This window comes from Pinus tabuliformis, chromosome 6, assembly GCF_031772625.1.
Source record: "Pinus tabuliformis cultivar Carrire ecotype Pingquan chromosome 6, CPIR1, whole genome shotgun sequence".
Taxonomy (NCBI): Eukaryota; Viridiplantae; Streptophyta; class Pinopsida; order Pinales; family Pinaceae; genus Pinus; species Pinus tabuliformis.
This window is the reverse complement of record NC_142292.1, coordinates 1,944,821,882-1,944,847,348: the sequence shown is the minus strand read 5'-3', so window position 1 is coordinate 1,944,847,348 and position 25,467 is coordinate 1,944,821,882. Positions and strand designations below refer to the sequence as shown.

The 25,467-nt window shown below is 39.6% G+C and overlaps 1 protein-coding gene across 1 annotated transcript in view; it reads right to left on the bottom strand.

Moving 5' to 3' along the window:
• Positions 1–25,467, bottom strand: part of LOC149266954 (RNA-binding (RRM/RBD/RNP motifs) family protein) — a 50,554-nt gene that overhangs the window by 11,193 nt on the left and 13,894 nt on the right. The window contains exons 4-5 of the mRNA XM_089431268.1: positions 7,673–7,776; positions 7,480–7,567 (exon numbers count right to left, since the gene is read on the bottom strand). Of these exons, the coding sequence (XP_089287394.1) occupies positions 7,480–7,567; positions 7,673–7,776 (192 nt within the window). The remainder of the gene's footprint in view (positions 1–7,479; positions 7,568–7,672; positions 7,777–25,467) is intronic.

Sequence of the window (25,467 nt, the reverse complement as noted above, 5' to 3'; positions counted from 1 at the left end):
TACAGTGTAGAACGGAGATTCTAAATTGAAGTCTTGAATCTGCAACTTGACTTTATGGCATTTCCCTACCTTTTCAATTTTCTTACCGTCAACTACCATAACCTTCATGTTGGGCATCGGAAATGTGAAAATGTTGAGTCTCTTCGCCATGGTTGAGTCCAAAAAATTGTGGGTGCTACCGGTATCGATCAGAACCATTACATTGTTTTTCTTGATATGTCCTTTTAATTTTTATGTCTGGGGTTGTACCTATCATGGCCGATAATGATACTTGCAAAATGTTCTCGTCATCTAATTCTGGAGAATTTCGGGGAGTCTTCAATTTCTTCTACATATGATTCATCATTGTCTGAATCATTAGTTGCTTCACATTTATACAGGTTATTCTTCTCTTTTCCTTTAACACACCTATGTTTAGGGTCCCATTTTTCACCACAACGTTTGCACTTGGCCTCTTTCATTCTTTGCATTTCCACAGTATTTTCTCATTCACGAGGATGTGGTGGAACATATTTTGCGTTATGTGTTTGCGGCTTGGGAAAATCTTCATCTCAAATATACCCTTTCAACCTTCGGCCACTGCATTTTTTCGTGTTTCTTTTTAGCGGCTTTTGCCTTCTGTCTAGCTATCTCTATAGAAGTGATGTCATGAAGCTCAAGCTCAGCCTAATATAGGGTTTAAGTCCCATGATGTATGACTAAATCAGACGAGTTTCTGATAATCCAAGTACTTGTGTGGCCAAAGTTTCCCATTCTAGAGTGTATTCGTCCACATCTCCTTTTTATTGCAATCTGGTCAGCGCTGAAAAAACTCTTCTTCCTTGACACCTTGGAACCTTTTAAAGAACGCATTATTGAATTTTCTCCCACTGATAGCAAGTGTCATCTTTTTCCACCACATATACCAATTATATGCTTTGCCTTCCATTTTCATAAAAGCATCCCTGATCTTTTCGTCATCATTGTCAATATTGTAAATCTCAAAATATTCTTCTGCTTTATTGAACCAAGTACCGTCAAATTTGGATAGCTCAAGTTTTGCTCTTCGTTGATATGTAGCTATCGACGGGGCGAAGAAAGGGTGTTGATTTGAAAATGACATATTGGTGTATGGATTCCAGAGCTGCCTATTTTGAACATTCATGTTACTATTTTCTTGATTAAGCGTGGAAGATGTCTTTGGGGATTCGGGTTTTTCGTGTGAATTTGATGACTTTGACGAATCCGGAGAATTGAGATGTTGAGTGGCCTCATTATTCTGGGGTATTTGATCGGGCGTAATCTTCATATTGTTACAAATACAGGTCAACATCACCATCGCTTGATCCACCTTAACTGAAAGGTCTGCCTGATCCTTTTTAAATTCATTCTTGTTCTACTCGAGCTGACTCTCTATTCTCTTTGTTGTGTCTTGGAGCGCTTCGATTTTTTTGCCATGTCCGGTCACCTTAGCCTCAAGATCTATCATTTTTTTACTAAAGTCGGCCATTGTCATAGATGACAACATCGAACGAGTCTGCGGTGGTGTATATTTATCCATCTTTAACTCTTTTTCTTAACTTGATCCCAAAAATTTTAAATTTTTTTTAATTTATATTAAATCAATTATATAATTATAAAATTGTACAATATAATTATATAGTTGCTAACTATATAGTAATTTTTAATTGTCAACTATATGAATAGTGTAATAAGTGAAGGAAAAAGGTAAGCGATGGTCAGGGAAAAGGAAATCGGTGCGACTGTTCACAGAGATTGGACAATTGATGGCGGAGCTCATGGAAAGGTGTTGGGGTTGTGTCGGTTCGACGTTGTGGCAGCTCGACGGTTGTTCGGGAAAGGGCGTGACGGCAGGAACAGATAGCAGGAACGAAGACTCTGGACCGAAATAACGAATGGACAAGTTGCGATGGTCAATGGTGACGGTTGGGGAAACAAGGCGAAGGCGTGGAACAACAGCACAGTATGAGGGGCGATGGAAAGAACAGTCGGTGACAGGAGGATAGAAGACGGTGGTAGTTAAGAAGAATGAAGCGGTGGGAGATAGTGAACAAAGGTAGCGACCCGAAAATCCTGAACCGTGCAGTAGGGAGTCGGGGAGAGATTGGATCCGATACCAAATGATGCAGAGAAACTCAGCATTAAACAGCAAATGTATATATTTTATTAAATAACTTGGGTGACATTACAATGGTGTGAGGCCCTAGACTTAAATATAGCCTCGGGTGTTCTTGGTGAATGGGCATGATCATTGCCTAATTTTACTAATCATTACAGAAATAATTAATTTTTACATAACAAGTGTTGAACAAATTGTAGTGCAGTGGAACTGGCGTGTAGTGTCTCTGCAATTAGTTGTGGCAACTCAGCAAGAGTGGTGGTTTATCAGCGGCCACGGAGTTTGTTGGGTTGGCGGCTAGTGCTATGGCGAATGAGTGGTTGTGTGGCGTTGCATGTAGTGGAAGAGCAGTCGTTCGGCGCCGTTGGTGGTTCAATGGTGGTTTTTACTTGCGGTTGCATAGCAGTGTGGGGTCAAGGTACGTTGTGGTCGGCTATGCTTGTCTGCAGTGGGCTAGTCAGGAGAGACTTGTGGTGTGCAGAAGTCAGCAACAAACCTGGCAACTCCTGCTTTTTATTTTTATATATTTTGTTTTGGTTTAATTATATTTTATTTTTATTTTTTTTAATAATTTCTTTTATAATGTTTATTTTTACTATTTTTTTTCAAATATATATATTTTTAATACTTTTTTAACTTTTATGAAGTCTTTTTTTCCTCTATTTTGTTTTAAGAGTGTTTTTTTATATTTTGATTTTTTTTAAATCTATTTTTTTATTTTTCTTTGGCCAAGGGCCTGATGGTGAAATGGAGAATCTCCATGTAGCGAAACATTTCAATCACAACGGCAACAAAGTTGATGAATTTTGATGGTCAAAGACCTAGATCGGAGAACAAGGCTCCTGTGCAACAATTGAGCAGCCAGAGGATCGAACAGCTCTGATACCAATGTAACGAACAAAGTTCGTATGCTCAGAGGAATGCTATAATACTAGATGGAGAATACAAACTCAGAAATGATAAAAATATATATATTTTATTAATTACTTGAATGATGATGGTGTGGCATGATGGCTTATGAAAGCCCTAAACAAGTGTTGATATGGCAGCATTCAATTAGCTTGACAAATGAGGCATGATGATGTGGAAGAGTTAGTTAAATGACGGTGTGGCATTACATTATTAAATGATAATGTGGCAATTTATTAGGTGTCAAATCATGAAGCCACGAGGATCAAATAAAAAAGGGAGGAGGATTTCTTTTAAATATTATATGGCCAAAGTATTTCAATAAGGGCATCAAAATTTAAATTCAAATCAATGTTAAAGTTGAGCTTCATTTAATTGGGACTTTCGGCTCCATTTTAAAAATCAAATTTGAAATTCCAAAATTCATTTTTTCCTCCAAAGTCTTTGATGTCGGCTGCCCTTATTGCTCCTTCAAAAACCTATATAATGGCACTCGCTTCTCTTTCAAAGTTTCAAACATGTGATTCAAGTACAAATCTGGTGAAGCTTTTGCAGCTTAGTAGATTTCTGTTAATTTTATCTTAACATGTTCTTTGCTTAGGTTAGTTACTTCATGATATCGTTAGCCCATTAACAAATCATTACATTAACCATCATCATATGAGAGTAACTAATGAAAGAACATTAATTGAACAGCAGAAGCAAGCCAAGACAAGTGAACACAAAGATATGGCTCAAGCCAGGGAAAAACCCCAAGATGGGGAAAACCCTTGATTGAATCTTCTTATTATTAATATAAAATGTTCAGCAGAGAAAGAGAGTACAATGACTTGCTGATTTGAGCCTTCTTGGGGGGGTGACATAGTGCAGAGGTACCTTGATCTGATTAGGGTTTCTTTTTGTTCTCCTGTCTCACCTAATAGCTTCAATATACATCATTTCAACTACAGTTCAACAGAGAAACAATACACAGCCCTTCGCTGATCCTGAGAGATGATCTAGATATGAATCAGGCCGCTCATCCCTGAGGTCAACCTGTAGAGATAGCCCAAAAGAGATTTTGTCTGAGATGACAGTCTTGGTTAGGGCTTTACAACAGCCCCAAACATTACTGAAGACTCCTGCGATGTGTTCCAAGACTGGCCCCAAAAACTTCTTAGTATCTCCCCTTGACTGTGGCTTAGCCAAACTAAGGTGCTACCCTTCTCGGCCTCCTCAAATAAGGGTTCAACACCTACTGTCACTGACAGCAGCGTTTATATACCCTAGATTAGGGCATCTCTAGTACATGATCAGTCCTAGATATGTGCCCTTATGTCTGCAATGTGCATATCATATCGCTTCAGATCTGAGTAGAAGAGGAAAGGCCAAGTCACTAGATTGGTAAGCTATCTCTGCAAAAAATGCCACAGACCTTGAGATGGAGTACGCAGGTATTTGTGGGATAGCAGATCCAAAAGAGTACTTATCCTGAGCAGAAATATGAGGCAGAAGCAGGAGGGTTAGAACTGTCAAGAAGAGGAGCAGCTCTGAAAAAAGCCTAGATTTGTGCAATTTGAGGAGTCAAATTGCAGAGCAAAGAGCAGAATTTATGCAGCCCTAGATCAGTTAAGTTTGACTGTGTACGGGTAGTTCAAAGGCCTTATGGTCAGTGACAAGAAATCTGATGTCACAGTAATGAAGGCAGAATTAAGAAGCCCTAGTTGAGGGCAGATCTTTGTGCCCTAGTTGTCTGGTTTGGAGTTGACAAAACAGAGATAAGTGGGCTAGTTGGAGCAGCATAAGAACAGATTGATGGAGAACTTTAGTAATCTGCTTCAAGCCTCAAGTGCAGACTCTTATGAAGGATAATAAGGGCTGCCAGTGAGCAGAGTGTTTGTAGGCCTTAATGACTGGGACCTTTGAAGGAAGAAAGGAACAGTGAGTAGGTCAGTCTAGAAGCCCTAGTTTACTGTGTTGCAAGGGTATATTCAGTGAGAAGAAGGGCAGCCTCCAAGCCTCAAGTCTGACCATTATTGGAGTAGCAAGAACTGCAGAAGTGGGAAGACCAAGAGCTGTTCACAAACAGGGTTGTGAACAGCTACTTGAAATCCCTATGTGTTGCAGACCTTGAAGGACTAAGGAGCAGCTAGAGAGCAGAAGTATTTGGAGCCAAGTTCAGTGACCTAAAGGAGCAGAGTTAACTGATAGAGGCAGATTAAGGAGCTGCAGATGGGAAGGCAAGCGGACCCGCCAGATGTTTTCAGGGCATGTGGACTGAAAGGGCTGAGCATGGCCACCATCAGTAAGTAGGTCAAGTGTTGTCTTGTTCAAGGTAGATTGGTAGTCTAAGTGACTGACACCAAGCCCTAGTTGTATTCTTGTATCAGGTTGATTTTATGAAGGCCATGATCCCTGGTACGGGTGCCCTAGACTGTTGTATTATGGTCTATAATATAACAAAGAAGGGTTTAAAAAACAAAAATTGTCATGTGCACTAGTTGATTCACTGATGTGTGTAGATTCCACTGTGAAAAGTAGGATTGTTGTCGCATTTGAGTGAGTTTGTGTCAGAGATTGTAAGACCAAACCCAGATTCTCGAGTGCCGTGGAAATCCAACATCACAAATGCAAATGATGATGGAAGGCAACATTGACACCCTCAAGAGTTCAAAAAGAAACCAAGTCCATGATTGCAACCAAGGAAAATGAGGAATGACCAGTCAATTCCAGATAGTAATGGCAAAGACCACTAATTGGAAGAGCATTGAGGAAACTTTTGGCATAGGAGTCATTCCAGTTGAGAAATTCAACCAAGTAATCTCTTCATTCAAAGAAGATAAAGACCTCATCTACTGATCGGGTCTATCTTTTATGTGGGTGTGAGACCTATATCTTAAACACAAGACCTTAGACTTCAAGTAAATTGCAAAAATTGTGTTGACACCAGTTTGGGTCTACTTTCCCCACTTCCCACTGGTTTTCTAGGACAAATCCACAATGAAATAAATAGGGGGAAAATTGGGTAAGTTTAACAAAGTTTAGAGACAAAAGGAACTCAATAGTCCTACGCCTATATTTGTATGCAAGTTCGTTCCCTTGGACAAAGGACTCCCAGATACCATCTTACTTAAGTACGGGAAGAAGGACCTTTCATGAACCATTCAAATGCAATTTGTGCCATGAATATGGGCACTTTGTCAAAGACTAATAAAAACCCCAAGCTCTCCAATTAGAGCAAGCCAAAATGCACAAAGGCATATCAATTGCGTGATCAAAATCAATTCAAGAGAATGACCCATGAGAAAAATATTTCAATTTCACAAAAGCATCCAAATCCCAAAAAAAACCTCACATCCAACAGTTGCTTTCAAGCTCTAGTAACTCTGGAGTTTCCACGAAAAGAAAGTAAGAAGTTTCTGAGCCACAACTTAGAAAAAGAAGCTCCCCACCCCTCCAAGCATACGCTCAAGTGAGGAAATCACTTCAAATAAAGGGGTTGAATCTCAACCAACAAACGTTCCCAACAATGCAGAAATCATGAACTCCAAGAACACAGCAAAAAAAACAAAGCACACACCAGCTATCCTGAAAGAGGAAAAATGAATTCCAACCCTCACCAAGGGAAGGGGAAAAATGTACAAGTAGACCCCTAGGTAGCAGTCGAAGAAGATTCAACATTGGAAAGGCAATAAAATAGATTTGTCATCCACACCCCCACCCCGCCAGCAAGGAAACCTCTTGTGACCTCACCTCCACTCACTTGGGGAAGGAAATCCAACTGAAAGCAAGGGAAAAGGAGGATGCAAGAGATATAGCCCCGGGAATCCAGCAATTGTTCTTTAGATATAAAGGATTTGTGAGAGAATCCCCAAATATCTGTCCTCAAGTGACTAGACATGTATTGCCTATGTACATCAATGTGCTCTCATTTCATCTGTATTTATTTATGTAAACCACAACTTGAAAGAATCTCTGGAAGTAAAAGACTAAGCACTTGTCAACAATGCCCCTGCCCTAACAGTGCCAGAGGATTTCCTCAAATAGAAAATTCTAGCATAACGTTATGTACCTCCTCTGTACAGATAAAGCCACAGATTTTGACTCAATACAATAAAGCCCTTTCAATTTAAAAAGACAGACTTCCTAGATTGAGATCTACCCTTGCTAATACAAGCAATATGACCATTGTCCTTAATTGTGATATTCACCACTGCCTCATTACTTTTTTAGTAGCAAAATATGAATGTGTCCATGCCCACACATACAGCTCCAACAAATACATGACACATTCACAAACTAAGGATTCCTGCCTTGAAACCCGAAACAATTTAAACAACCATGAGTGAAAGTACTGATAGCTGCACCAGATCTATAAGCAACAGGAAAACAAGAAAAAACAAAATAATGATATTTATACTATTTGGAGAAGATATATAAAGGCAGAAACGTAAGACAGATCTGTATCTCACCTTTAATTGGCGACCATGAAGTTCAGACTCATTGAGAAGAATAGCATTTTGAACAGCCTCAGGCTCCAAAAACTCAACATAAGCATACCTGGATTGTTAATATATAAGCACTACTCTCCTAATGGCCAAAATCTATTAAATAAAAAAGTTGTGGCTAAACATTTACAAGTACTGGAAAATAAGGAACATATACCCTTTCGGCTGACCAAACTTGTCTGTCAAAATTGTAACCCGATTAACAGTCCCACATGATTGAAAATGCTGCTGGACTTCTTCTGGAGTGCATGAGTAATCAACCTGAAATAGGTGGAAAGATTTAAGGAATTTTACATCAACTGGAGTATAAAATACTCAATCAAAAAGGATACCAATAAAATCTCAAGATGCTCCAATTCAGCAAGCAACCAAACATAAAATGTAACTTTAAAATGCCATGTCACTATATTAGTATATTGCATTTCTCTCATTTTGTATCATAAAGGATTTTGTAGGAAGAATATGCATTCTTCCAGTTTGTATTACATCTCTAATGCATTAGATGTTTACATATATTATATTTGAATTTTAAACCACCCTTCAACTATAACAAGTGTAAATTGAATCAATGGCCAATGCAATCGAAACTTGTGTTATATGCATTTGTATTTGGACCATCCATTCATCTATAACAAGTTCAAATCAAAGCAATAATATTTCACTCCAAATACAATTAATGCATATGACATAGTAAGGCATGCCCCATGTTATATCAATTTGTATCAGAGGCAAACCACATTCAACTATTCATCTTTGAATGCTATTGCAGCATAGCTACAATATAATTTCCTAGTATTCCGCAAGTATCTATTATAGACTTCATAATTTGAAGAGAATCTTAAAACACCTCTTTGGTTCATAACTGAGAGAAGATGCATATGCAAATAATAACAAAGATTTCTCACCCGTATACTAAGTTGTTCCTGTTTGATAAGCCTCCACCTTTGAATAACTGGCTGTTCCTAAACACAGTTGCTTACATACTTTTTTCTCTGATCATCAACTTAGAGGTGCATTTTAGATAGCCAAAACGTTCCAAGCAATATCATGCAGATTTTTATCTGCTTTGATCTGCTTTTATCTTCACCTTTTTCATGCATTTTAGAAAGCCAACTTGTGCCATCAGGCAGCTTTCTATCTGCTTTTACCTTCACCTTTTTTGTACTTGTACATCCACTCCCTTCCATCAATTTTATTTCACTCTATATTTTCATTCAGCACTATTTCCTTTTTCTTTTTTCTTTGTTTTCTTTTTTCTTTTTTTTTCTTTTTTTCATTATTTTCTCTTTTCTTCTACTTTTCTCAAAATCTTTCATTTAATGTTGCAACCTCATTTGTCCTATTTCCCTCTCATTTCCCTACATGAGCATTTAACCTACTATCCTCTGCTCTGGGCAGTGATGCACATCATTGCCATGACTGAAGCAAATATTCCTGCCAACACTGTCAGACAAATGTCACAAGTAGGGTCCTAGTATGAGAAAAAATAAGAGCGAAAGCAATTTAGATGCTCTTTAACATTACAGCAAAAAAACAATCAATAGGTCTAGAACAGTTTGAAAAGTTGACTTTTTAATCATTTCAACTCAAATACACTAATAAATTTCAAACTACAACTACTTGCATACTATATATATTTTACATAAAATGTCTACAAGGACATCAATATACATCAGGAAGAGCAGATTTGTCATTCTTAAAGGAGGGTATAAGTTATAACTCCCCTTTGCTAATCTTGGACGCCCCTTCTCGTGAAGTGTGCCATTCTTTTCAAATTGAGACATATGCCTTTATGCCATTAATAAATTTATTGGCCACATATAATTCAATCCAGTTTTATCAGACTTGGCCAGATCAGACCAGTTTTGAGGCAAAATCAGTCCTACTCTGCTGACTAGACCACATCTGCGTCAGATAATGTGTCAGTTCTGTGGGTGCAGCGAAGATTTGGAAAATACCAAAAACAAATCCCTCATAAAAACAGATAGCCTCACCTGCCAAAATCCTAATTCTTCCTTACAAATAAACCCCACCCCCCTACCCACCTTTCTTACCTCAACCAATTTTTCATCGGACTGTCTGGAATCTGGACTCTTTGAAACTGAAGAACACCTTGCCTGGCAACCTGTTGCTGTAGATGATTTCGTACTGCTTTGGCAGATTTGGAGCTGATTCCAGAGGGGAATCAATTAGATTATATTTTGATGAGATTTACACTATAGAGGCCATTTGGAACCTCGATGTTTATGTACGATGACCCAGGATATCAATTAGTTTTCAAAACTTTAATTTTGTGTATCTCCATGTGATTTTCCCTATTTGTGCCATTGCATGCACACTATAAATCTGCAAACTTACATATCCTATTTCTAAATGTTTGTATTTTGAATTTTCATTTATGGGCATCAATATTATTTCCCCGTAAATTTTGAATATTTTATGCCTTTTCTTTCTAATTTCACCAAGTCAATTCCAAGTTGAAGACCTCACCAAGTCTGATCCAAATCCAAGTCGGATAACTTCATTCATTCTATGATGTGCCAAGGACATGTAAAGTCTTTACCCATCCCCAAAGGACAAGGAATGTTCCCTTTTTCTTAGGGACATCCCTAGGGACATGCACAAGGTCTCCACATCCCCAATACTGTTGCAAAAAAAACAGGGGCCTTTCAGGGGCATAGAAGACACCCAAACACCCCGCAAACATACCTAGAGATGTATAACCATCCCTCGCCAAAAATGGCATGTCTAAGACCTGGTTTGGTGGAAAAGATTAAAAGAAAGCAAAAACTAACCCTCGACCAACTTTTCCCCTCTTATGAACTCACTAACCATGATCTATCTAGATTTAGCCACTAAGGTCTAGGTATATTTCTTCTTTATAATGGACACCGTTCCCTAATGATCAAAAATATAAGCACATCACAAAGTTTGCAGGTAGCCCTGTAAATGTTTTTATCATTGGACATGTTTATAAGGTATTTGCACTTACGTTTCTTTGTTTCATATCCTGTGTCTAATATTTTTCATTGTCATAGGCTTTTCCATATTTAATTCCTAACAAATGTTTGATTCTTTTCTATATTTTTTGTCATCGCCATCTCCATCTCTCCATTCCATGGAAATTGGGAAATACCTTCCAGTGGTCCCAGGAACACCACCGCTGTGCCTCTATCTGTGATTTCCGCAAAAGTAGAAGCGACATAGAATTTAATCAAAGGTCAGCACCTTGACACTGACTATCCATGCTAATGCCGACTTTGTGTATCTAAAAAGGGTATGTACAATAATGCATGCCAACCAATCAACAAAATTTCAAGCCCTAAAACAGTTGAGAATAGTTCTCATGTTCCAACACCAACAACAAAAAAAACCTGGCCCGGGTCATTCTAAACCATTCAATCAATGACTTTGTAAATCTCAAAACAATTTCAATCACATGCCGTAAAATAATTATTCCAAAATCAACATCTCAACAACCCTAATCGACTTGCTCCTAGATTCCTTCCTCTGACCTTAATTGACAGAAAATTTTAATATTTTGAGTATAATGCCATGCTTAACCATAATCAATATACTAGTACGACACATTATTTGCAATTACTCTTTAGCACTTTCACAAACAGAAATTCAAAATCACCAGTAACCTTGACAGGAGTGCAAATTAACCATTTTTCAGTTGCCTTGACAAGAGTGCAACTGAAAATAGTTCAACACCAACAACAACAAAAACAACAACAAAAAACAAAAAACCTGGCCCAGGTCATTCTAAACCATTCAATCAATGACTTTGTAAATCCAAACAATTTCAATCACATGCCGTAGAATAATTATTCCAAAATCAACATCTCAACAACCCTAATCTACTTGCTCCTAGATTCCTTCCTCTGACCTTAATTGAAATTTTTTGAGTATAATGCCATACTTAACCATAATCAATATACTAGTACAACACATTATTTGCAATTACTCTTTAGCACTTTCACAAACAGAAATTCAAAATCAGCAGTAACCTTAACAGGAGTGCAAATTAACCATTTTTCAGTTGCCTTGACAAGAGTGCAACTGAAAATAGTTCAACACCAACAACAACAAAAAAAAACAAAAAACCTGGCCCGGGTCATTCTAAACCATTTAATCAATGACTTTGTAAATCCAAACAATTTCAATTACATGCCGTAAAATAATTATTCCAAAATCAACATCTCAATAACCCTAATCTACTTGCTCCTAGATTCCTTCCTCTGACCTTAATTGACAGAAAATTTTAATTTTTTGAGTATAATGCCATGCTTAACCATAATCAATATACTAGTACGACACATTATTTGCAATTACTCTTTAGCACTTTCACAAACAGAAATTCAAAATCACCAGTAACCTTCACAGGAGTGCAAATTAACCATTTTTCAGTTGCCTTGACAATAGTGCAAATTAACCTTTTTCAGCTTACCAAGGCATCTTCTTAAGCCTCGTAAGAATAAATCATATGCTGGTAATTAAACAATTATCTTATGACAAGATTGATATAGAAATTAAAGTACACCATTCATTTCATGGTTTCTTCGCTGGAAGTTAAAATTTCTGATTCTGATTACAAATTCCCCTTACATGGAGTTATGGAATGTAGATGTAAAGTGTCGCTCAATGGTGTGGCGGATTCTACAGCAATGGAATACTTAACAAATAGTCATTGAGTTCATAGCAGGCTAGTGCAAGTTGCCACTGAAGACAGATAGAATGTTGATGGCTGAGTAGTCTATGTTTCCATGTATAGCAACAATCAGTCATTTTGCCTCCAATGAAGATATGAATGGCTCTTTCCTCGATACTCTTTTCCTAATGACTATTTGTATGAAAGGGGGCATGAGGAGGTTTTTCAGAGCAGCAACTGGGCAAAAACCTTAGGAGCAGCAGACTATGAACTGAATAATGATAGTTTAAGTTGCAGAAACCCTAGCAGCCACCACCAGACCCACATGAGAGATGAAGGGCAGAACGGATCGCGACTATCAGATTAAAATGTCAAAATATCAACATACATAAGCACCACAGGAATTATACAACGGTTGCCACCAGAGTATCTGGAGCTTATTGAATCGAGTGGTGGCAGATGAAAAAATAAGAGAAGGGTATTATGGAAGAGAGATCCAGCCATGGGTGACTGGATTCTGCAGAATCACCTTGGCAAGATGAACATTTCAAGACATAGACTCAGTTCATAAGAAAAATGTGGAATATGGTGAAAGACTCTTCATTAAACCCTAGTTTTCGATTAAAGTCATGATCAGGGCTCATGGATGAGCAAATAGTTTTAAAACTCCGACTCCGACTCCGACTCGGCCGAGAATTGACTCCGACTCCGACTCCGAAACGATAATGACTCGGCCGACTCGATTTCAATGACTCGGTCGTTGTAAAAAATACATTAAATATTTATTTTTTTTATAAAAAAAAAAAACATAATTTTAAAGATTTTCATTCATGTTTCCAAACACACAGCATTATAATATAGATGGAAGACAACATATGATCAAAGTAGGCTCATGAACCAATCCATTATATCAAAATGGTACCCAATGGCAATACATAGTCAACTGTCATACATGATCAAAGACTCAAAACAAAAAACACATAACCAAGGAGGCTAGAAATGGCCTCTACAACAAAAGTAAACTGTGACCAGACTCCAGTACTAGTACTACAGCTACTGCCAGAGGAGCCAAGATCATGTCGATCAATCTCTGGATCATCATCAGAGTCAGACAGGGGGCCCCATGGCTCCTCATCATCATCATCATCTCCAACTGCAGCTGTAGAAGTGGTACCACTAGCAGGCTGTGCAACTGCAGCAGATGCAAGCTGAGATAGAGTAGATATGCGGCTGCGCTTCTGTCGTGGCTGAGCAGAGGAAGCACCTACAACTGGAGTCCTTGCTGGCTGTGAGACTGAGGCTGGTGGATTGGGATCTGCATTCAACTGAACAGCATGTTCAAGTTCAACTGATGTCTCGATATCTAAATCTAAATCAAGATCCTCATCAGGATCAAACTCTGCTGGACGACTCTCCACTACCCAATCTGATGTTGGATCAATGTCTTCCAACACAATGGGATCTGAATCAGGTCTTTTGTTCAGCAAATGGTTTCGTCTGAGCCGGAGGTTGTATTGGACATAAACTAGATCATTTAACCGTTTTTGATCCAAACGGTTTCTCTTCTTTGTGTTACTTGGGAGCAGGAGCGAAAACGGGAGCGGGAGTGACATTTTCAGAAGCTCCTGGTTTGGGAGCGAATCCCAGAGGAGTTCGACAACCAATGTCACTAACATCAAGGTACATAGAGGGATTGGTGCTCTTGATTAAATACGAGTTCCATACCCTAATACATGACAAAATTCAATGGAAACATTGCAATCCTCCAATCCTGAAATCCTGAAAAACTGATAAGTCTGCTGGATTTTGAATGAAATCTAAAATTCTACTTTCTCCATATGAAATCCAATGAGGCTGAAACCACTCTCAAACATCCTGAGTCATTTCATGGTAATGTTAAAAATTTAAGTAAAAGGATGAAAATGAAGATTAAGGAGAATGTCACTTTTACTTTAAGAATTTAACATTACCATGAAATTTGAATAGCATATCAATAGTAGAGAGCATTTGAGTGTGTTAAATAGGGTTTGAGAGGGGGAAATGGACCCCAAATAACATTTAGCTAATTCATAAAACACCTTGAAGTCCAAACCAATCAGCAAACCCCTTAAAATTTCATTAAAATAATGTTAAATCGTTGTTTTAGTGGGTTACGAGCCGTTGTTTGTGACTCGGACGAGTCAGTACGGGAAACGGCCGAGTTGGCCGAGTCATTCATTGACTCGGCCGAGCCGTTTTTTGTACCGAGTCACTCCGGAGGGCAATGGAACAGACCAACTCGGCCGTTTCCATTTCGAAACGGCCGTTTTTTAAAACTATGGATGAGCAAGAGCTGGACTATTCCGACCATCCATTCAAAGGGCACCGGATCTGGACCATGCCAATGAAATCATTCAGGAAAATCAACTCTAAACCCCCTACCATCAAGCAACATGAAGACAAACTGCTAGAGGAAGAAACCCTAGCCAGCAACATGAAGACAAACTGCTAGAGGAAGGAACCCTAGCTGTCATGGGATCCATGATCCATGATCTTCCCAACCTCAAGCCAACCTCGTGATCTTCCCAACATTGCATAGAGAACCACTTAGAGGACCCCATGAATGACTTTGTCTTGTAGATGATCATATGGGGAATTATACCATTCTATCTCACTCAGCCCCTGGGCCTATTGAAGAAGATGACCAGATTTGGACCATGCACTTCAATGGGGCCCAGACTCGGCTAAGAAATGGAGTTAGCATCACATTTATCTCACCTCGAGGAGAGACTTTGACCTTTTCCTGCAGATTGGAGTATGAAGCACCAATAACATTGCTGAATATGAGGCTTTACTCATGGGGATTAACTTAGCTAAAAGCATGGAAATCAAGGTGTTGGATGTATTTGGTGTCTGAATTAATCATCCTTCAAGTTAATAGTGTTTATTCGACCAAGGATGATTGGTTAAAACTTCATACTCATAGGGAGGCCATAATTAATTTGATTAATAATTTTGAGGCCTTCTCTATCAAGTCCCAAGAAACCAGAATGACTTAGTTGATGCACTAGTTGTTCACGCCTCACCCTTCCAATCACTAGAAATTGTTACCTGTGGGCAAATCCACAGTGATGTCCCTTAAAGGCCATCAATCCCAGATAATCTTGAATAATGCCAGGTCTTTGAGGATGATAAACAAATTGAGAAATTCTTAACCAGTGAGGGTGAATTCAAAGAAAGGAAAATTGATTGCTACGGCTTGGACAGAGTATTTGAAGTTGTTGACTGGGGTAATAAGGATAAGATTCCAAAAGGTTTAGTCTCCTTTGAACAACTTTTTGATAGGCATAACATGTATAAACAAAAGGTAGAATCCCCCAAACCTAAGGAATATGAAGAAGTCAGTGTTGGATTAGAGAGTGGTCTGAAGATTGTAAAAATTGGAAAGGGTAGATCAAAAGCAGTAAGGCAAGAAATCAAGGCATTAATAAGAGAATACAAGGATATATTTCCTTGGCCATATAAAAACAATTTAGGGCATAAATAAGGCTGATGGGACCAAGGCATCTATATTCTCTGATATGGCAGCAAAGTGGGTGCATTATTTTAGCACTCTCTTCAATGAAGAAGCTAGAGTAACTATTGATGCTATTCTCAAGATGGCTAACTTCTTTCTATTACTGCTCAAACTATACATTAAAGTGATGAAATATCCAACCCACGCCATACTATCTGAATGGAACTTCGATAAGTCACCCACTGTCACCTTAGCAACTTGCCTCTTTAGGCCAACTCTCCTCTAGCTTCGAGGGGAGCTCCTTGAAGATCACTAGGGCTTAAAAATATGGAGCAAGGTGAAATCACAAGTAACCCCAGTAACTGAATTGGTTTTTAAACAAAAAAAGTGAAATAATGGTGAGAGAGGGACGTGAATACTAGCACCAATATTCAAGAGCAGTGGAGTCAAGGGAATGTTAGGATGGGAGGATACCAAGAAGTATGGCCCTCCTTAGGTCAATTGACTGGCATAAGGGATCGGGGAGGAGAGCCTAGTATCTGGAGGTGGGTAGTTTCCCGGTCAATCAGGGTAAACTACAAGGTCAGGAACCCATTATAGAGAATTCCTTCATGGGAGTTTCAAGAAAAGATAAGATAACATAAATGTATTAATGTCCAATAGATGACCACAAAAGTAGCTCAATGGGACTGTGTTAGGTACAATGATGTCAATACAAAGAGTGCTAAGGTGGCTCCTATATAAGACAAAAAATCAGGAAGTGAAAGAGCATTCTAATCTAAAACCCTAGCAAACCACTCCAAAGAATGAAGAGGTAGTTCACAAGAAGGATGTACAAGATGAGTGGCTCATTGTCCTATGGTACCAGTTGTAAAAGGCAATCCTAGATCACTATAGCTCTCTCTCCTAATATCTATGGCCAAATGGAGAAAACTCAACATAGATCTTTGTCTAGAAGAATAATGAGGCAAGGAGCTCGAGTGAATATTGTGTGGTTGTCCATAAGGAAGGGCCCATAGCTAAGGTCTAGAAGATCTGGATTGGCAATGCATCTGTTGAGATGAATTATGATTTGGGAGTGGCTCTAGAATCTCACCAAATCAGGAATAGAGCCCTGTGTACTCACTAATCTAGAATCATCTATCTTTATCCACTGCTTGGTGCTCGGATTCAAGAGCACTATAAAAAAGGAAGTAATCTGCCTAATAGAAGTTAATCTCTAGAGTGGATGTGGTTGAAGAATGGAAGCACAGAGATGAAGAGCCTCTTGCATATATAAGGCCAAGGATCTCTCTTTGAGGTACCTAAAGAATCAGCCAAGTGTGTGTAATTTGTGGAAAGACAGTTGAACCGTCCTCACATCTTATAATAAATTAAGAAATGGAAGACAAAGTGTTCCTCGGTCTCTACCTCATGGAGATGGCACAATTGGTAAATCCTATCTAGCAACTAATTTGGTGATTAGTATTGATTTGTAATCCATGAGACCCAACTCTAGACTAGCCCAAGGTGTTGAAAATGCAGCAAGAAAATCTTAGTTTGACTTTGTCTTGGTCAAACTAGAGAAAATTCGAATTTCTATTTTAGCAGAAATCTTGGAGGTAGTTAACTGAGGTGACATGGCACTTGTCACTCAGTTAACTTAGTTAATTCAAGTTGGGGAAGCTTGAGTTCAATTCAGTATGATTGATTGCTAATTTGTAGCAATCTATTTCAGTTAATTTGAGTTATTGTCAATTAAACTAGTTCTAACTGTCAGAAGAACTAGTGGAGGTCAAGTTGTGGAAGTGGAACTTCAACCACACTCAATGATCAACCAGTTAACTGATCAATCAGCCCAAAATAATTGTTGCATGCAGAGAATTCGAGTTACCCAGTTGAGATGGAGATTCCAAGGCAGTGTACTATCAGTTGTAGCATATTCCCATGTGTACAAGTGGTGCATGTAGTCAGAGGAAGGACCTAGAGGAATTGCGCAATTCAATAGTGGGAATTTCCTAAATAATAGGGGCTAATTTCTCAAGGAACAGCGCAAGGAAATAGGAGCTTGGAGGGCTTGAAAATTGGCTAAGTGTTGGCCAGAGTCAGTCAGTCAGGCAGAGGGATAGACTATACACTTGCAGGTTGTGCTCAGGCTTGAGCAAGCATATGTATTTCATCTCTATTCTCTTATTAATGCAATACAGATAGGAAGGGGTTTTGAACAGTTTCTTTCCCATAGATAAATCTTTGTGCATGTGTGATGTTTCCTTTTTGCATGTCTATGATTTGTGTTCTAGATGGTGAATTAACTTCCGCAGATCAATAGAGTAGCTTCGAGTCTTGTGATTTAGTAAATTTCATGAGCAGTTTCGAATCTACACATTAATTTCTACACAAGGGTATCCAAAGAGCATGCATCTAATGGTGAGATGTATAAGGAGGTCAAATAATAAGTGCATCTCTCATAAACATGAAGTACTCAACATAGAAGGCCGAATTTGGAGGCTCACTCGAGGCTGGAGTGCATGGCATAAATTGAAACGAGGCCATGTGAAGAGTAATCACAAGTAGGTGTATGTACAAGTGATCTCAATCTCCTCTCCCTTGAAAAAGAAAGTGTGATCAAAGAGTGTCTTCCACAATCAGTTGAAGATCATGACCTTGGCTTTTCATAGGTTGACTATCAACTATTGATGGCATCAGAAGAGAGCCAGGGCATCCAATTGTCTCTATAACCCCTCAAAGATGAGGCTAGAAGGATCACATCGTCGACGAAAGTAAGTATAGATATCAAGACATGGTGGAGAGGGCATCCATCTCCCTCCTGGATGTGTTCGTGCAAAAAGGGCACTCGATCATCAAATCCCAAACAATGTGGGGGATAGGGGACAACCTTGTTTGACACCAATAATACTACTAATAAAATCTAATAATCATGTTGTATGGAGATGACCAAGAACTAACTTGTAAAGGCACATGACAGTTGTCAACAAGGTATCAGATATACCAATATCTTTGAGTCTCTAGAACAAAGCCTCACTAGGAACAAAGTCAAAAGCTTTCCAAAAGCCCACAAAGTAGCAATAAAATTTCAAAGAGCAATGTTGCGCCTTCTCAATAATGACACAGAATGCAAGTATGTGGTCAATGGTCTAGTATTTAGGCCGGAGTCCAACCTATCCTTTGGCTCTAAGTTGCCTCCTCTCAAGCTCCCCTAAAAGCATCAGGTGGAGGGGTATAGCATAAACTTTAGAGAATATGTGGCCCACCATGATAATCCTGTAGCTGTTGGGATCCATACTAGAGCCCGATTTGTGAATCAGGTGAATAATGTGATGTGACCACAATACTCAAAAACCCGTGCAAACTACATGGTTGAACAAGTTAGCGAGGTGGCTATCCATAACATGAAGACCTTGCTTGAAAATCTCTACTTGGAATCCTTTCTTGTCCACTACTTTACTTGTATTCATCATCCAAACAACCTCTCGAATATCTCGATATGAGAATAAATGGCAAGAAGGTGGTGGTGGTGGTGGTGGTGGTGTGGAGGGGTGGGGGGGAGTAGGGTGTAAACCTAGATGGTGGGTTGTCGAGGAATATCATATAGGGAGAAAGTATGGGTAAACATGGATCAAGGGTCAGGAGGGGAAGGAGAGTGGTGAGGGAAGGTCTGCCAAAAGTTTTTTGGGGAGCAGGTAAAGAGAGACCTCAATTCACACTTCCATTGGGAGATAAAGAGGCATTTCTTATGTCAAAGCAGATGGCGGTAGGAAGCTTTGAGATAAGCACAGGACAAGTGAGTATGAGAAAAAGCATGATGAAGTTGGCTATGGTGGAGTTTGCAATCATTGTCATACCACTTGTTCGTAGGACAAGATCTAGTTTTCATGAGGGGGTGGATTTGGTGTGATGGGTATAAAATTGAAGAGCAACTTCCCAAATGGCGAAAGAAAGACAAGTGTATTGGGCATCGATAGAAGCGAGGCATGCAAAAGTGGACTCAGGTAGAAGCCTTTGTCAGATATGGGAAGTAAAGATGTTGAGATCACCCTCATCAAAGAAAAGGTTGGTTCGGGGTGGGCCAAGGGGGATGAGGTTCAAGGCGATGTGTTAGCTTGAAGGAAGAGAGATAAAAGAGTGTGGTCGGCTAGAGTGATGGGGGTCACTAAAAGGTGGCAAATACAAGGGAGAAGAGTGTGAGTGATAGGACATAATCGACAATGATTGCTCTTCAGCCATGGCGTCGACAAGTGAAAAAGTGAGACTCGAGAAAGCAGGGAAGGCCATTAAGAATCAATAACTCATCTGATCTACCCAGTTGCAATAGGTGCTTGTCATAACCTATAAGAGGTCGTGATACATCAACTAACGTCCACTAGAGTTCCACTATTTCAGGATGTCTCTTGGATACAAAACATATCCTCTAACCGATCATGGAGAGGAATTTGAGAAGCACAGGAACAAGCATTAAAGTCACTCAATAAGATGACAACTCCTATTGTCGTATACTGAATATACTAGCATATAGGTTTGTGCAAGGGACTCCATCTGAGTCATTGTGGACTCCATCTGAGTCATTGTGAACAACAAACTAAGATGGCATGGGGGAAAGTAACAAACTACCACATAAATGTCTCTAGGGAGACAAGGAAATCCACTGAGTTGAATCCGCATGAACCTAGCAAACTCATTTGAATCCACAAAAGAAACCCCATCTCAAAAGGAGTCTCGAACCACGCAGCAACTCCTCCTAAGCCTCTAACACCACCTAACGATCTGGTCTCCTGTCAGTAAGTTGAAAACCAATGGTAGTCTGCTATGTTTGAGAGCTACCAAATGGGGCTATCGTGGGTTTTAGTGATAAAAGGAAGATTGGATGTACCAAGAGCATCAAGTAACATGCTCAGAATGACCCATTTCCATTCTAACAACCCACTGAAATCCTCAAGCCTTGTCGCTTCCCTAGCAAGACCATCATTTTGAAACTCCAAGACAAGAATATCCAAAGGAGGGGAGTCTCGAATGATAGCCCTAAGGTTACAAATCGCTGACCATTTCCCTGCTTATCATGTTGTTGCAACCAATTCTTTGCAATGTTTCAATTTTGCTACTTGAGATCGGGTAGATCTTCATCCAAGCGACTAGACAAGGCTAGCGTGGGTTTCAGTGATAAAAGGAAGATTGGATGTACCAAGAGCATCAAGTAATATGCCCAAATGATATGTTTCCACCTCAACAACCCATTGAAATCCACGAACCCTATCGCTTCCTTAGCGAGACCATCATTTTGAAACTTCGGGTCGGGAATATCTAGTGGAGGGGAGTCATGAATGACAGCCTTGAGGTTATGAATGACTGACCATTTCCCTGTTTGGCATGTTGTTGTAACCAATTCTTTGCAGTGTTTCAATTTTGCTACTTGGGATTAGGTAAATCTCAATCTAAGAATTGTCAGAAAATGTAACTAAGTTCGATCTTCATAGTTGCTATTGTACTTATGTTATTGTATATTTTATGTAAAAGATCAAAAAGAAGAAAAAGAAATATTATTTTTCAAGAATGGGTTTCATGCTCAAATCAACTGGTCATCTAGGTCAAGCATGTTCTTCATGCTTCTAAGGTTTATTGAGTCAAAAGAATATTTCTCGTAAGTCAAAATATTGTATTGGAGTCAAGTCTCGTTTGGACTTTGAAAAGAAAGTGGAAAAAGAAATTTACTTGAGTCAAAAATATAAATTTTGTACCCACAAGACCAAGTCGGCCCTACCTCATCAAGTCAGACTTGGAAGGGGCAATTCGACCTCCTGGATGTGTATAAATAGAGGACAATTTGACATCATTTGGAGACAAGCAAGCAAGTTCAATTTTTGTGCCAAAAAAAGCTAAGTACAAGCAAAGAAGAGCAAGAAGACAAGAGAGAGAGAGAGAGCAAAGATCAAGGAAGAAGGAAAATCAAAGTTTTTACCCTAAAATCTACCCTAATTCTTTCACACGTGCAAGTTTCTGGAGCTACTGTAGGGGTCGAAGTTGCAGATCTATTGCAAGTCTGAATTTATGTTGTTGGGGGCCGAAATTCTGTTGCTGGCGCAGATTTGGAAGGTTTTGACTTGAGTTGACTTTGACTTGTTGGAAGAGCTTGGAAGGAGCGTTGACTTGGGTATTGTTGGAGGTTTTGGCCATGTTGTTTGGGTCTTGGATTTCTCATTTGATATGATTCTATAAGAAGATAAGAATTTTATGGGTTTTCCCCTTGGAGGGGTTTTGCCCTGGATTGGAGCCTACATCTTGTGTCCATTGTCTATTTGTGATCTTCATAGTTTATGGTTTTTGTAATTGTTTGATGAACAAAACATAATAAAAGTAATAAGAAGCCAATATAACTTCACAAGCAATTATCAAGCAAAGAGAAATCATCCTAATTGATGCCCCTATCGATTTCTCAACAAGAATATCATTTTTGGGAAGGAAAAATGTCCATGCTTGGGCCATACCACCTAAAGTCGATTCTCAGCTAATCTAGACCAAATGAACATAGTGAAATTAGTGCCGAACCAAGCCATCTAGAGGGTAATATCTAGGAGCTCGAGGTTATCTCGGAAGAATGAGGTGCCAACCTATAAGGGATCTGGTAAAGAAAGGGGTAAGGGAAGCCCCCTGGTCTTTAAATTTAATTCTCTAGCTTGTTAGTTTTTGTAGCATCGGATGTGTTCTAGCCTTGAATTTTGTGGAGAGCCTAGAATGCATGAGATCTCCAAAACCCAAAAATCGTTTCTAGAAATTCTGCCTAGAAATGACTTAGTTAGATTATTAGTCAATTTTTAAATATTTCCTAAGTCTAAACTTAGGGAATATGGTTAATTAATCAGTATTAATTAAGTCAAGGTGAGAATCATCTAGAAACTCACACGAATCAATCCATAGATGATCCTAGCTATCGATTATGTTTTAATCTTGGTTGTTGGTGCTCCAACAAAGGATTATAAGAGGAGGTCGATGTGGTGATGGAGATACACTTGAGCAGTTCGATTTCATGAGCAGATCGATTTCTTAAGTAGCAGCAGTCAATTGCTGGAGAGAGAGCTAATGAGATCGAAGCAGTGAGAGGGACAAAGACAGTGAAGTCGGAGGAAGGTTTCCAGATCCGGTGAGTGCATTTGTAGAGAGGCAAAAGATCCATAGAGAGGCTGACGTTGGGGCAGCGCAATAGCCTCTAGAGGCAATTTCGATTCTGCTGGGGAAAGACAAGTTTCAATGCCAGAAGCTGGATAGAGGTTTCGGTGTCTAGGAGAGACATTTTCCCAGACAGCAGCAGACCAGACGCTTGAGAAGAAGCTGGTTCAAATTGAGTGTAGAAGGGATTGCGCTAGTGTGACGCAGTAGTTATGCAGAGCCAGTTTGGACGACTCACTTGGAGTAGAGGTCAGAGCTCGGATTTGCCTGTGGAGTGAGGAAATTTCCTCACTAGATTTTTTGCCAATATTTCTCTATAGGATTGCCAGTTTCGACGTCCAGTTGTACTTGGATTATTTCATTGCTGCTTAATAATAAAATCCCTCGACTACTCCACCGATTTTTCCAAGTTGGGTTTTTCCGAGGACTTTTGTCCAAAAATAACCATGTTATTTTGTGTGTGTGCTAGCATTTCTTCCAGCATTTATTCTTCCGCAGTTGTATTTGTGTAGGTTGCAGTGTGATTTATTCAGTATTTGTTGTAGCAAACAGTAAATAAATTGTTAAATTAAATTAAAATTAGGAGAATAATTTCCAGTTGCTGCAATAAGATTCTGGTATTGGAATTTTCACATGGTATCAAAGTGCAATTGATTAGCTAGAGAGCTCAGAAAACGAAGAAGGAATTTCGCTACTCAACAAGGGCAGCAACTCGAAATTCCCATGGGCAGCGTAGTCATTTTGCCCAAGGGCCGAGTTACTTGTGGAGGCTCATTTTTCTGAGTGAGGGGCAGAAAGATTTGATCTTTCCAAATCGAGTGATTCTAGAGGCAAAGGGAGCAGCTCAGATTTTTTGTTGAGCAGATCTCTAGCTGGACGCAGTGGTTTTTGCAGCAGTTTGCTAGAGCAGTGCCAGCGTTGGGTGGAAGGAAGAAGAGCACACATAGAGGGAAAAATTTCCTCAGGGAACTTCTAGTCTCAAGAAGTTCGATTTTTTCCTTGAAGATCAGCAGTAGTTGTGAACATATCTTCTCACTCCAGAAGGGAGTGCGAGTAGCAGATCCAACAGTCAAGCGATGGGAAAGAGGGAGATTTTCGGGTTTACTTTGCCAGCTTTTGAGTTTCGCAAATTTTGCAGCTTTGCAGAAATGGCCATACGAGATTGCCAGAGGTGGTCGTGCGAGTTAGCTAGAATGTAGATATGGGCAGCAGATTGACTTCCAGTTGCCGGAGACAGGTACCAGAGGAAGTGTGAGTTGTCTAGTGCGGGTTGCAAAGCGAAGAAAGGTCCCAGTAAGGGACAAGGCTCAAAAGGAGATAATGGGGCACCAGATCTAGGAGGAGGAGTATGAGACTCCAGTGTGCCAGATGGGCAGGATCCTTGAGGAGTCCACCTCATGGATCAATACCTTATTACAGGGGCCCATAGTGTTCAGTGGCAGGATGGATTAGTGACACTTGATGCAATCAGATGCCAGAGTGAGAGTTACAGAGACTAGTAGCAGTCAGATGCTAGGGAGCACAAAGCGGAGTTGGCAGCAGTGCAGTTGGCACAGTACAGAGTCAGCAGCAGCACGGAATCTTTAGTGACAGTGCAGATGCTAGCAACAATCAGAGACTCGGGTGACAGATGCATTACACTGATCACAGTTGATTCAGTATTTTGGATGCTTTTCAGTTGTAGATGTTGCAGTTGCAGTAGCAACAAATGAAGAGGGAGTTGCAGTGCAGATGCAGTGTTGGCAACAGTTCAGTAGGGTCAGCGGCAGCATTGATGCAGTGTATATCAGAGTTGTTCAATGGTTGGTGGGCAGCAGTGCCAGACATCAGCAACATGACAGGAGATGAAGCAGAGACAGGGAATTGTCACAGGATGTGCAGTAGAGCATTATAACACATTCCTCGCTAAGAGGGAGTGTTAGTTTTTGTAGCATCGGATGTGTTCTAGCCTTGAAATTTTGTGGAGAGGCTAGAATGCATGAGATCTCCAAAACCCAGAAATCGTTTCTGGAAATTCCGCCTAGAAATGAATTAATTAGATTATTAGTCAGTTTTTAAATATTTCCTAAGTCTAAACTTAGGGAATATGGTTAATTAATCAGTGTTAATTAAGTCAAGGCGAGAATCGTCTAGAAACTCACACGGATCAATACAGAGATGATCCTAGCCATCGATTATGTTTTAATCTTGGTTGTTGGTGCTCCAACAGAGGATTATAAGAGGAGGTCGATGTGGTGATGGAGAGACACTTGTGCAGTTCGATTTCATGAGCAGATCGATTTCCTAAGCAACAGCAGTCAATCGCTGGAGAGAGAGCTAGTGCAATGTTGCACGAAGCGGGAGCGAAGCGGAAGCGCGAAGCGGAAGCGCAGAGCGCGGAAGCGTCATTTTCCAAAAATCTAGGGAGCGAAGCGTCCGCGGAAGCGTCTGCTATATATATATATTTTTATATATTTTTTTGCATTTATACTCAAAACAAACATCCCAAATACCAAATTAATTGTAGAAGACATGAAAACATGCATATTTTTGCATAAATCAAGATAGATATGGCATCCATGATTCCATAATTGTAGAAGACATGAAAACATGCATATTTTTGCATAAATCAAGATAGATATGGCATCCATGATTCCATTGTAGTTAC